The 14,252-nt window shown below is 47.4% G+C and overlaps 1 protein-coding gene and 1 long non-coding RNA gene across 3 annotated transcripts in view; one reads left to right on the plus strand and one right to left on the minus strand.

Annotated features, from left to right (window-relative positions):
* Window positions 1-12,558, plus strand: part of LOC130847937 (tumor necrosis factor receptor superfamily member 1B-like) — a 27,545-nt gene extending 14,987 nt beyond the window's left edge. For both annotated transcript variants that reach the window (XM_057725685.1, XM_057725684.1), the window contains 4 exons: window positions 64-89; window positions 486-740; window positions 9,447-9,504; window positions 12,311-12,558. In XM_057725685.1, the coding sequence (XP_057581668.1) occupies window positions 64-89; window positions 486-740; window positions 9,447-9,504; window positions 12,311-12,558 (587 nt within the window). The remainder of the gene's footprint in view (window positions 1-63; window positions 90-485; window positions 741-9,446; window positions 9,505-12,310) is intronic.
* LOC130847938 (uncharacterized) lies at window positions 7,934-14,244 on the minus strand. Its single transcript, XR_009052507.1, has 3 exons — window positions 14,139-14,244; window positions 11,822-13,526; window positions 7,934-11,001 (listed from the first exon to the last, which is right to left on the minus strand). It is a non-coding gene; the product is annotated as an uncharacterized LOC130847938 (long non-coding RNA).
* Between the last annotated feature and the right edge of the window lie 8 nt (window positions 14,245-14,252).

Genomic DNA, 14,252 nt, shown 5'->3' on the forward strand with positions numbered 1-14,252 from the left:
TTGGGTCCCAGAGTGGAAGCTCCTGCCACCCATTAACCACGGATCTGCCGTCTGTCTTCACAGGAGTCGGCGACCACAGACAGAGCATGGTTAGTGCAGTCCTGGGCCCGGGCGGGGCTTCTACAGCCACAGCTCCAGCTCATGAGGCCGGCCCAGCTTCCTCTCCCGGGCCGAGCCCACCCGCCAAGGAGCCTCCTGAGGCCTGGGCATCACCCTGATTGTTCTGTGCCCAGCGGGAGCCTCAGACCCTGGAGGATGCCATTCGCGACGGGAACCTGAGGCTCCCGAGGCCTCCAGGGTCTTGGCTGCAGGCAGCCCGGCCACAGGTCAGGGCGGAGCTGGGACCAGAGTCAGCCCCACTGACTCCACTGTGTTCTCGCCACACCTGCCCTGCCTGAGCCTCCGCAGGCCCTGGTCCTCCTGGGGGCGGGGGAGGGGGGCACGTGCTTGATCGCCCATCTCAAAATATTTGCTTGCTTCTTTAGTTGCCTGAGCACTCGGTGTGCAGCTTGCCCGCAAACCAGGACAGAGGTGCACAGTCTGCAGTCCACATGATGGAAAATTTCAGCCCATCCAAAGACAGCTTGGACGTCATGTCTGAGGCCCCAACCGCCACCAGGACCCTGGAGAGCCTGGCGGGTGTCAATGGCCCACAGGCTGCGGCAGGTGAAAGAGGCCGGACCCCACAGCCCATGCCCTCTGCCCCGTCTGAACCTGAGCTCCCAGTGGATCTGCAGCAGGTAGGAGGATGTTTCTGAGTCTGAAGAGTAATAGTAACAACATCAACAACGTCTGTCCTGGTGAGGCTTCCATCCCTGTGTTTAGTTGTCAGGGAAACCCCTGGGGGAACCACACCCCGATTTCAGGTAAGGACCCAAAGTATGAAGAGGTCACCTGTCCTGGCCCTACCCACCACTGGTCAGCACAGAGCTGGACCCGGAGGCCACATGTGCACCAGACGTCCTCCCGCAATGGGGCACGTGGACTGTCCCGCAACCAGTCCTCCAGGAGCCATCCCTCTGTGCCAGGGACAGGTGGCAAAGGCAGGGTGCCCGTTGCCTTGGCCACCATCAAACATTGCTATAAAGTGGGCGGCATAAAACCACAGAAATGTAATGTCTCATAGTCTGGAGGCCAGAAGTCCAAGATCAGGGTGGCACAGACCTGCTCCCTCTGAGGCTCCAAGAGGCTCCTTACTGCCCTGTGCCAGCTTCCGGTGATGCCCACAACCCTTGGCTTATGGACACATTGCTCCAGTCTCTGCCTCTGTCATCCCGTGACCTCCTGTTCTCCGTGACTCTCTGTGTGACTCTCTCCTCTCCTTGTGCATTAATTGGTGAAATTTTAAGCCACTCAGTCTGGGGTGATATGTTCTAAAAGCAATCACTGTACATATTGTACAGGATCTCTTCTATTCTGTGGTCTGTGTGACTTTGTCGGTCGTATCCTTTTGTGAAAAGAAATCTTGATCTCCATGGAATCGGGTCCATCAGCTTTTCAACCTTCGGAGTTGTAGGTTTACGTCTTGTTCAAGAAGTCCATCCCATATCAAAGTCACAGGTACATAATATTGTTCTGTGTCTTCCCATTTATTTATTTATTTTTAAAATTTATTTATTTATTTTATTTTTATTTATTGTCTTGGGTCTTCGTGACTGTGTGCAGGCTTTCCCTAGTTGCAGAGAGTGGGAGCTACTCTTCCTTGTGGTGCGCAGGCTTCTCAATTCTGTGGCTTCTCTGTTGTGGAGCATGGGCTCTAACACACAGGCTTCAGTACTTGCAGCACGTGGGCTGAGTAGTTGTGGCTCACTGGCTCTAGAGCGCAGGCTCGGTAGTGGTGGCACACGGGCTTAGTTGCTCCACAGCATGTGGGATCTTCCCTGACCAGGGCCCGAACCCGAGTGCCCTGCACAGGCAGGCAGATTCTTAACCACTTTGCCACCAGAGAAGCCCCCGTCTTCCCATTTAGCTTTACAACTTTATGTTTCTCAGTTGCATATTTGATTTCTATGGACTTCCCCTCTGTATACAGAGTGAGGTAGGGATCCAGCTGTACATTGGGTGTCTGGACTTCTGTGGGCCCACAGCCAGCTTTACAGAGGGCTCCAGACACCCTCTATTTTGCATGCATTAAGAACTGTAGAGTAGAGAGAAGAATCAAGATGGTGGAGTAGGAGGACGTGCGCTCACTCCCTCTTGCAAGAGCACTGGAATTACAACTAACTGCTGAACAACCATAGACAGAAGGACACTGGAACTCACCAAAAAAAACCACCCCACATCCAGAGACAAAGGAGAAGCCTCAATGAGACGGTAGGAGGGGCGCAATCACGTTAAAATCAAATCCCATAAATGCTGAGTGGGTGACTCACAAGCTGGAGAACAGTTATACTGCAGAAGCCCTGAAGGTTCTGAGCCCCACGTCAGGCTTCCTAACCTGGGGGTCCACCAACAGGAGGAGGAATCCCCAGAGAATCAGACTTTGAAAGCCAGTGGGATTTGATTGCAGGACCTCCACAGGACTGGGGGGAACGGAGACTCCACTCTTGGAGGGCACACAAAAAAGTGTGCTCACCAGGACCCAGGGGGAAGGAGCAGTGATCACACAGGAGACTGAACCAGACCTACCTGCTGGTGTTGGAGGGTTGCTTGCAGAGGTAGGGGGCAGATGTGGCTCACTAAGGAGACAGGGGGACTGGCAGCGGGGGTTCTGGGAAGTGCTCATTGGCGTGAGCCCTTCCAGAGTCCACCATTAGCTCCACCAAAGAGCCTGTAAGCTCCAGTGCTGGGTCGCCTCAGGCCAAACGACCACCAGGGTGGGAACACAGCTCCACCCTTTGGCAGACAAGCAGATTAAAGTATCACTGAGCTCCACCCACCAAATCGAATTAAAGTTTTACTGAGCTTCACCCACCCAGCCCAACCCATCATCAGTCCCTCCCATCAGGAAGCACCCATGAGCCTCCTAGACAGCTTCCTCCACAAGAGGGCAGACAGCAGAATCAAGCAGTATCAGCAGTACTTCATCTTGTGGAACTGAAAATCACAGCCACAGAAAGATACAGAAAATGAAGAGGCAAAAGACTTTGTACCAGATGAAGGGACAAGATAAAACAGCAGAAAAACAACTAAATGAAGAAGAGATAGGCACTCTTCTGGAAAAAGAATTCAGAATAATGATGCTGAGGATGATCCAGGACTTTGAAAAAAGACTGGATGCAAAGATCGAAAAGTTGCAAGAAAAGTTTACCAAAGACCTAGAAGAATTAAAGAACAAACAAACAGAGATAGGCAACACAATAACTGAAATGAAAAATACACTAGAAGGAACCAACAGCAGATTAACTGAGGCAGAAGGACGAATAAGTGACCTGGAAGACAGAATGGTGATAATCACTGATGTGGAAAAGAATAAAGAAAAAAGAATGAAAAGAACTGAAGACAGCCTAAGAGACCTCTGGGACAATGTTAAACACACCAACATTCGCATTATAGGGGTTGCAGAAGGAGAAGAGAGAGACAAAGGACCTGAGAAAATACTGGAAGAGATTATAGTTGAAAATTTCCCTAACATGGGAAAGGAAGTAGCTACCCAAGTCCAGGAAGTGCAGAGAGTCCCAGGCAGGATATACCCAAGGAAAAGCACACCAAGACATAGTAGTCAAACTGACAAAAATTAAAGACAGAGAAAAGTTATTAAAAGCAACAAGGGAAAAATGACAAATAACATACAAGGGAATTCCCATAAGGTTAACAGCTGATTTCTCAGCAGAAACTCTGCAAGCCAGAAGGGAGTGGCATGATATACTTCAAGTGATGAAACAGAAGAACCTACAACCAAGAATACTCTACCCAGCAAGGATCTCATTCAGATTCAATGGAGAAATCAAAAGCTTTACAGACAAGCAACAGCTAAGAGAATTCAGCACCACCAAACCAGCCCTACAACAAATGCTCAAGGAACTTCTCTAAGTGGGAAACATAACAGAAGAAAAGGACCTACAAAAACATAAACAAAACAATTAAGAAAATGGTAATAAGAACATACATATCAATAATTACCTTGAATGTAAATGGACTAAATGCCCCAACCAAAAGACAGACTGGCTGAATGGATACAAAATCAAGACCCATATATATGCTGTCTCCAAGAGACTCACTTCAGACCTAGGGACACATACAGACGGAAAGTGAGGGGATGGAAAAAGATATTCCATGCAAATGGAAATCAAAAGAAAGCTGGAGTAGCAATACTCATATCAGATAAAATAGACTTTAAAATAAAAAATGTTACAAGAGACAAGAAAGGACACTACATAAAGACTGAGGGATCCATCCAAGAAGAGGAGATTACAATTATAAATATATATGCACCCAAAATAGGAGCACCTCAATACACAAGGCAAATGCTAACAACTATGAAAGAGGAAATCGACAGTAACACAATCGACTTTAACACCCCACTTACACCAATGGACAGATCATCCAGACAGAAAATTAATAAGGAAACACAAGCTTTAAATGACACAATCAATCAGCTTGATTACATCCAAAACCAGCAGATTACACATTCTCCTCAAGTGCACATGGAACATTCTCCAGGATAGATCACATTTTGGGTCATAAATCAAGCCTTGGTAAATTCAAGAAAATTGAAATTGTATCAAGCATCTTTTCTGACCACAACACTATGAGATTAGAAATCAATTACAGGAAAAAAACTGTAAAAAACACAATCACATGGAGACTAAACAATACACTACTAAATAACCAACAGATCACTGAAGAAATCAAAGAGGAAATCAAAAAATACCTAGAGACAAATGACAATGAAAACACAACGGTCCAAAACCTATGGGATGCAGCAAAGGCAGTTCTAAGAGGGAAGTTTATAGCAATACAATCCTACCTCAAGAAACAAGAAAAATCCCAAATAACCAATCTAACCTTACACCTAAAGAAACTAGAGAAAGAAGAGCAAACAAAACCCAAAGTGAGTAGATGGAGAGGAATCATAAAGTTCAGAGCAGAAATAAATGAAATAGAGACAAAGAAAACAATAGCAAAAATCAATAAAACTAAAAGCTTGTTCTTTGAGAAGATAAATAAAATTGATAAACCTCTAGCAAGACTCATCAAGAAAAAGAGGGAGAGGACTCAAATCAATAAAATTAGAAATGAAACAGGAGAAGTTACAACAGACACCACAGAAATAAAAAGCACCATAAGAGATTACTACAAGCAGCTATATGCCAATAAAATGGACAACCTGGATGAAATGGACAGATTCTTAGAAAGGTATAACCTTCCAAGACTGAATCAGGAAGACACAGAAAATATGAACAGACCAATCACAAGTAATGAAATTGAAACTGTGATTAAAAATCTCCCAACAAACAAAAGTCCAGGACCAAGATAGATTCACAGGTGAATTTTATCAAACATTTAGAGAAGAGCTAACACCCATCCTTCTCAAACTCTTCCAAAAGATTGCAGAGGAAGGAACACTTCCAAACTCATTTTATGAAGCCACCATCACCCTGATACCAAAACCAGACAAAGATGCTACAAATAAAGAAAACTACAGACCAATATCACTGATGAATTTAGATGCAAAAATCCTCAACAAAATACTAGCCAACAGAATCCAACAGCACATTAAAAGGATCATACACCATGATCAAGTGGGGTGTATCCCTGGAATGCAAGGATTCTTCAATATACACAAATCACTCAATGTGATACACCATATTAACAAACTGAAGGATAAAAACCACATGATCATCTCAATAGATGCAGAAAAAGCTTTTGACAAAATTCAACAACCGTTTATGATAAAAACTCTCCAGAAGGTGGGCATAGAGGGAACCTACCTCAACATAATAAAGGCCATATATGACAAACCCACAGCAAACATCATTCTCAATGGTGAAAAACTGGAAGCATTCCCTCTAAGATCAGGAACAAGACAAGGATGTCCACTCTCGCCACTACTATTCAACATAGTTTGGGAAGTCCTTGCCACAGCAATCAGAGAAGAAAAAGAAAGAAAAGGAATCCAAATTGGAAAAGAAGAAGTAAAACTGTCACTGTTTGCAGATAACATGATACTATACATAGAAAATCCTAAAGATGCCACCAGAAAACTACTCGAGCTAATCAATGAATTTGGTAAAGTTGCAGGATACAAAATTAACACACAGAAATCTCTTGCATTTCTATACACCAACAATGAAAGATCAGAAAGAGAAATTAAGGAAACAATTCCTTTCACCACTGCAAAAATCAGAATAAAATACCTAGGATTAAACCTAACCAAGGAGGTAAAAGACCTATACTCAGAAAACTATAAGACGCTCATGAAAGAAATCAAAGATGACACAAACAGATGGAGGGACATACCATTTTCTTGGATTGGAAGAATCAACATTGTGAAAATGACTATGTTACTGAAAGCAATTTACAGATTCAGTGCAATCCCCATCAAATTACCAATGGCATTTTTCACAGAACTAGAACAAGAAATTTTATGATTTGTATGGAAACGCAAAAGACCCCGAATAGCCAAAGCAATCTTGAGAAGGAAAGACGGAGCTGGTGGAATCAGGCTTCCTGACTTCAGGCTATACTACAAGGCTACAGTGATCAAGACAGTATGGTACTGGCACAGAAACAGAAATATAGATCAATGCAACAGGATAGAAAGCCCAGAGATAAACTATGGTCAACTCATCTATGACAAAGGAGGCAAGGATATACAATGGAGAAAAGGCAGCCTCTTCAATAAGTGGTGCTGGGAAAACTAGACAGCTACATGTCAAAGAATGAAATGAGAACACTTCCTAACACCATACACAAAAATAAACTCAAAATGGATAAAAGACCTAAATGTAAGGCCAGACACTATAAAACTCCTAGAGGAAAACATAGGAAGAACACTCTTCGACGTAAATAACAGCAAGATCTTTTTTGATCGACCCCCTAGAATAATGGAAATAAAAACAAAAATAAATTAGTGGGACCTAATGAAACTTCAAAGCTTCTGCACAGCAAAGGAAACTATAAGCAAGACGAAAAGACAACCCTCAGAATGGGAGAAAATATTTGCAAACGAGTCAACAGACAAAGGACTAATCTCCAAAATATATAAACAGTTCATCCAGCTCAATATCAAAAAAACAAGCAACCCCATCAAAAAAGGGCAGAAGACCTAAATAGGCATTTCTCCAAAGACGACATACGGATGGCCGAGAGGCACATGAAAAGCTGCTGAACATCACTAATTATTAGAGAAAGGCAAATCAAAACTACAAGGAGGTATCAACTCACACCAGTTAGAATGGGCATCATCAGAAAATCTACAAACAGTAAATGCTGGAGAGCGTGTGGAGAAAAAGGAATGCTCTTGCATTGCTGGTGGGAATGTAAATTGATACAGCCACTATGGAGAACAGTATGGAGGTTCCTTGCAAAACTAAAAATAGAACTACCATATGACCCAGCAGTCCCACTACTGGGCATATACCCAGAGAACACCATCATTCAAAAAGACACATGCACTCCAGTGTTCATTGCAGCACTATTTACAATAGCCAGGACATGGAAGCAACCTAAATGTCCATCAACAGGTGAATGGATAAAGAAGATGTGGTATAATGGAATATTACTCAGATGTAAAAAGCAATGAAACTGGGACATTTTTAGAGACATGGTTGGACCTAGAGACTGTCATACAGAGTGAAGTGAGTCAGAAAGAGAAAAACAAATACTGTATATTAACACATATATGTGGACTATAGAAAAATGGTACAAATCAACTGGTTTGCAAGGCAGAAATAGAGACACAGATGTAGAGAACAAACATATGGACACCAAGTGGGGAAAGCGGGGAGGTTTGGGGGGGGAATGAATTGGGAGATTGGGATACCAAATTGTACACTCTAAATATATGCAGTTTATTGTAAAAAATAAAAAAATAATAAAACGTTGAAAAAAGAAAAAAAAGAACAGTGGAGTAATACCGTGTAAAGTGTTATTATTGTTTTAAGTGAATACTGCCTCTTCCATGATATGAGGGTGAGTCAAAAATTATCCTCACTCTGGCATTACATTAACTTTTAGAAAAAGACAGATACATCATTTTTCAACATAACCTCCTTGCTTTCTAATACACGTTGTCCATGTGTCAACAAGCTTTCATATTCCCTCATTAAAACATGTTTTAGGCTGAGCTGCTGCCTGCGAGTGCAGTGTCTTCACTTCTTCTTTAGAAGTGAAACTTCGTCCTCGTAGGGCTGCTTTCAGGGGACCAAACAGGTGAAATTCTGATGGAGCAAGATCAGGTCTATAGGGAGGATGCTTTAACACCTCAAAACGAAGTCTTTTCAGAGTGTCGACGGGGGAGGTGGGGGGTAGAATGCGGACATGCATTGTCACACAAGATCACAGCGCCCTTGGATAGCAGCCCTCTGCGTTTAATCCGAAGTTTAGGCTTCAGCTCTTTCCTAAGCATCTCACTGTAATGTGCACTGTTGACTGTTGAACGTTTTTCCTGATAACATTCCAATACTGGCCCTTGAGAATCCCAGAAGACTGTCACTTGTCTGTTCAACAGAATCATTTCATGTGTACGCTCAATGTTGACGTCAGCTGTGGATGTGGATGGGTGTCCAGCTCCTTCTTGATGGCTAACACTTGTGGGTCCTGCCTTGAACTTCTGTATCCATTCATACTTCTTCACGACAGAACACTTTCTCCATACTGCGCACAAAGTCTTCGATAAATAATGGCACCAGGTACACCCTCAGACCACATAAAACCAATCACTGCACGCTGCTCTTCTCTCGTGCAAGTCACAAATGGGGCATCCACTGTTGCTCGCACCACAGTTACATATGAACTGATGTAACACGTTCACACCTGCACAGCAGTGACTCGGGAGACAGTAGCCTTGACCGGAAAGCACTGATAAGACAGTGCAGCCGACAGAAGTTTTAACATAACCGGAGAGCGGATAAGTTTTGACTCACCCTTGTACATTCATTTCCATCAGAGAAGAAACTGCATGGTTGGTTTTGATAAAATAGGTGGCAAGTGTGGCCAGACCAGTGGCTGGGTGGGCACACATCATTATGCATTTGTCTCCATTACAGTCTCTGCACGTTGAACTGACTCTCTACCCTCTAATCCCCACCGCAGCTCCTAACCCTCACTCTTCACGTACCTGGGGCCAGAGGGACATGCCCCACTTGCTCCTGCACCCCTGGCCTTGACCTAGTGGCCGGGGGTGGGATGGGGGCAGGCAGGCAGAGAGGCGCTGCTCTGGCCGCCGTCTCTGCCGACTCAGCCTCAGACCCAGTCTCTGGGGCTTTCTATTCCTTTATGTATTTTATCTCCAGTCCCTCCCAAGGCATGCAATTGACGCCTGTCCCTGTGTTCCTTTCCAGCTACCTCTAGAAGCTATTTCTTTGGCGGTTGGTTCCAGAAAGCACGTGGAGGAACGTGGTGAGCTCACTAGGACTCCAGGAATGCAGAATGGCCATCTCAGTACTTAGGGAATCTAAGAAGGATGTTGGAAGAACATCACATGATGCTGGGCGGCCGGTGGGATTAATCAGGGAAAGCAGCATCTGTTTTCGAATGAATGGTTGTCCTACAGAAAACAGGCGGACGCCTGTGACTGGGGGAATCCCGATTCCTGAAAGAGGTTGAAGTCCTACCTGCCAGCACCTGTGAATGTGACTTCGTTTGGAAATAAGATGCGAGGGTACTAGGGTACTAGGGTGGGCCCTAGTCCTGTATGTCTGAGGTCCTTCCAAAAAGCAGGCCTGTGGACACAGAGAAAGACACACATGGAAGTCGCTACGAAGACACCGAGAGAAGGCAGCCGTCTCCAAGCCAAGCGCGGCCTGAGACTGCCACAGGCTGGGGCCGAGGCATAGAACAGACTCTCCCTGCCAACCGCAGAGGAGCCAACCCTGCCAGCACCTGGATCTGGGACTTTGAGCTTCCAGGATGTGAAAGAAGAAAATCAGCTGTGCTGAGCCACCCAGTTGGTGGTACCTTGTTACAGCAGCCTCAGGAAACTAATACAGTGCTTGTTTACCAGGTATCATGAAGACATTCAGGGAATGTAAATTCGGGCAGCTACTAGGGAAAGAGGATGCGGATTCCTCAGTGAGTGAAAAAGAGAACTGCCATGTGACCCAGCAAGTCCACCTCTGGGTATAAAGCCAAAGGATACAAAACTGCTGCCTCTAAGAGACATCTGCGCTCCCTGTTCTTTTCTGTATTCAATCGCCAACATGTGGAAACAACCTAAGTGTCCTCTGATGGAAGAATGGATAAAGAAACTGATACACACATATACAAACCCCTTAATCTATAGTGAGAACCAAGAAGAAACCGATTGGGAACGGTCTGGCATGTTGGCATTCTCTGATTAGCAAACTTCAGGACAAATTCTATAACCTTTAAAAACGTGCATTTTCCCAAAGCACAATTGCTTTTCTCAAAGTGGCACAAGACATGTGTCTAATAAACGCAAACATCTTTAGTTTCCCTCTTGCAAGTAGACAAAAGTAGGTAAATTTAGACTTGTTTCATTTGTGATCACTTTTCTTTACGCCAATTAAATAGACCTCATTTACAAATGTACCTCAGCAATATCATCCAAGGACAAAGATACACACTGAGACATACATACATCCAGACAGACAGAGATCTCTCTGTTTCGTGTTTTTATAATCCATGAACCAGGCATTGCAATTAAACTTATCCATTTAGGAATATCAGTCAGAATAGTGAAATTTCAACATTTAATTTCAAAAGGCTTCTTTTCCTTCCCTCTTTTTTTTTTCTTTTTCTTGGATAAAAGTTGCACTAATTAACCCAAGGCTGAAGTCCCAGGCAAAGCGGGCTGTGTTTGTACTTCAAGGACAGGATAAGAGTTAACCTCAAGTTTTATCCTAAGAATATTTTTGTTCTCTCGGGGTCAGTGTTCTGGAAGAAAAAAAAAAGGATTTTATCAAGGCAGCTTTCTCTAACTGTACATGCAAAGAGGACCAGTTTGGGAATTTCAAAAGAGTTTCACCTCAACCAATTTATTCCAAAATCTAAAGAATATTGTGACCACATGGTGTTAAATTATTTTTTCCTTATGTATCGGTTTATTTTTTTAATTTTATTTATTTATTGGCTGCATTGGGTCTTCGCTGCTGCACATGGGCTTTCTCTAGTTGCTACTCTTCATTGTGGTGTGCGGGCTGCTCATTGTAGTGGCTTCTCTTGTGAAGCACGGGTCTTGTTGTGGAGCATGGGCTCCAGGCGCATGGGCTTCAATAGTTATGGCATATGGGCTCAATAGTTGTGGCTCACGGGCTTAGTTGCTCCGTGGCATGTGGAATCTTCCCAGAGAAGGGCTCGAACCCGTGTCCCCTGCATTGGCAGGCGGATTCTTAACCACTGCGCCACCTAGGAAGTCCCTGTGTATTGGTTTATAGGTCAACCAGTCTGCCAAAATATTCCCCAGGGGGCTGTCAGATGGAATCAGAGAAGAAGTGCTTCCCTTGTTGAGTCAGATTAAACACTCGCCGGCAAAACCAAAGGCAGACCAAATCCTCACCACCCAAAGGAAAGCCACAAACCAAAAAAACCCAAGCAGCCCAAGGCTCAAATTGGCTTCCAAGTCCCACTAAGCCCGTGACCTTAGTCCACGTGACGCCTTCAAAATGAGATCTAAAAAATCAAAAATCACACAATGGGAACGTAAGTTTCCCCAAATGGACGGGGAGGGCCTGGGAGTGCATGCTGGGCGACTTACTGAAGTGCTGGCAGAGGTGTCTCAATGTCCCAAATGCTACTGTTTTTCTTCCCCACAATATTTTCTCAGAGCAGGAAGTCCGGACCGGTGTGGGCAGAAGGAGAGGGGGGTGTCCTCAAGGCAAAGGTGGCCTTGGCAGCTGCTAGGGCAGCCCGTCCCCTATCTTCCATACCTGCCCCAGAGCTCCAAGTACAGAGACGGCAGTCCGGGTATGATCCAGGCACAGCCCTACGGCGGGGGATCCCTGGCGATCTGGCCTGCAGAGGGGTCCTCCAACCCTCCACTCTCCCAAAGGAGGCTGGCTTGGGGAGAAACCTCAGAGTGTCTGATCAAGTCAAGGGGCCCTGTGGGGCTGCCTGCCCACGAGTCCATCCCAGACAAGTCCCCAAATTTCCGTTGTCGACACAGCCTTTGCTCACCCGTGCTGAATAGAAACGTGGAGACAGTGTTGGGTGCAGTAGAAAAGAAAAGCTTTCCTTGCTTTGCCAGGCAATGGGGGTCACAGCAGGCTCCTGCCCTCAAGACTGTGTGGCGCCCCGTGGAGGGGGTGGAGAGGAGTTTATCCTGTGCGAGGAGCCGGGTGTGGTCAGCTCACGGAGCAGTCTCGGATCGGCTGGCATCAAGGTGACATTTCAAGCATCATCACCCTCCTGGTTTCAACCAGTCCTAGGGTCTACGTGCCCGTGGTCAGCAGTTTTCATCTGAAGGGGGACCTGCTTCCTGTAAAAACAACTTAGGGATGTATGTGAGGCCTTTATCTGTATCTTTCAAGGACCTGTGCATGTGCTGGTTCTGCGAGGTGGCAGAATTATACCTAATTTGCTACCAGTTCCCCAGACAACAGCTCTTCTTTGTTAGACATCTTCACATTTCCCAATCATGAACGCAAGCCACCACGTTACTTCATAAGCCCAGGACACAGTGAGCGAGCGCAGGTCCATTATTGAGGCAGGCTGCTCGGGACCCGAAGCCCTGGGCCAGCTGTCTTGCACCCTGGCCCTTTCCGAACCAGACTGGGACACCCTGGTGCAGCCTGACCCACCAGCCCCTCCACACCCTGTCCCCTGCAGCCTCAGAAGCCCCTCCAGCATCCGCTTTGCGTCCCTGGTAGGCCAAGAACTATTCTAAATCAACAAGGAAAAGAAAGCTGGGTGGGCACAGTCCCAGAGGAACAGGTGGCTAGTGCCCAGAGAGGGGGGTTACAAGGGTGTCAGTCACATAGCACCAGCAAGCATTAAAAAGCTGGACATGGTTTCTGGGTCCATCAGGTCAACCCTTGGGTGTCTGCATGCTGGTGGTTAAATCTAGAATGATGTGGGGTCCAGAGGTGGGCCTCCCACCCCCACCTCCACTCAGCACCCCCTTCCCTGCCCCACGGGCTTGGCCCCCAGGGCATCTGGGTGGGAAGAGGAGGTGGTAGCTGGACTGGGAGGGTGGAGCTCAGGAGGGCCTGGGCGTGGGCCCCACCCTGCCCTCTAGGAGACCCAGAGCAGCACAGAGAAAGGCGAGGAGATGCCCGTGCCTTGGGACACAGTGACGGTCACCTCACCTTGTCACCTGCTTGGGTGAACTGCCAGCCACCTGTAGCAGGAAGAACTTGTAGCAGAAGTGACTTGGCTCCCAATGGGGCTCAGAGACTCAAGCAGCTGCCCGGCCCCCCCTTGAGTATGGGATTCTGGGTGGGGACCTGGGGACATTGGAGGACCTATAGGAGAGGAAGGGGCATGAAGCCCCCTGCTGAGGTGCCTGGGCTGTAGCCCGCTCTCGCCACGAAGGGAGGGCCTCTTCCCCTTGATTCCCTCTCATGGATCCCCGCCCCCCCCCCCCCCCACGTCCCCCACCCAGGTCGCTCTGGCGGGCAGCTCAGAAGATGCTCTGGGTTGAGGGTGGAGCGAGAGAGCGGTTTGCGGCTGCCCCCGAGCCCTGGTCGGAGCCCCTGCGGTCTCTGGGTACGAGTGCGCTGGAGGGGCTGGGGAGGGCGCCAGCGGCTGTCACGGGCTCGCCTATGAGGGGCTGGGCGGGGGCCAGCGAGGCGCTCCGTCCTTTCCTCTGCGGCGGGGGCTGTGCGGACACCCCGCCCTCCCCCCGCGCCCTCGGAGGCGACGGGGCAACACGTTCCAGCTCGGGGGATGGCAGGGGGCGGCCGTCCTGGGTCCCCGAAGCCCCGAGCCCGTCCGTGGCCCCGGCGCCGCGACGGCCTGGGCGGAAGCCTGGCAGCCTCGGGCCAGGGCAGGACGTCCGAGGGCTGGGCATGCGGGGGGGGGGGGGGGGGGCGGCCAGGAACGTGGCGGTCGCTGCACCTCTCTGGGCTACTCACCCCCTGGGCGCGGTGGGCACAACCCGGGAACTGGGGGAATAAGAAATCAGAATTTGCTTCCAGAGGCTGCCAGGCGGGCCGGAAGCGAGTCACTCCAGCGGTTCTCGTGGGCGG

The sequence above is a fragment of the Hippopotamus amphibius genome, chromosome 3, assembly GCF_030028045.1.
Source record: "Hippopotamus amphibius kiboko isolate mHipAmp2 chromosome 3, mHipAmp2.hap2, whole genome shotgun sequence".
NCBI lineage: Eukaryota > Metazoa > Chordata > Mammalia > Artiodactyla > Hippopotamidae > Hippopotamus > Hippopotamus amphibius.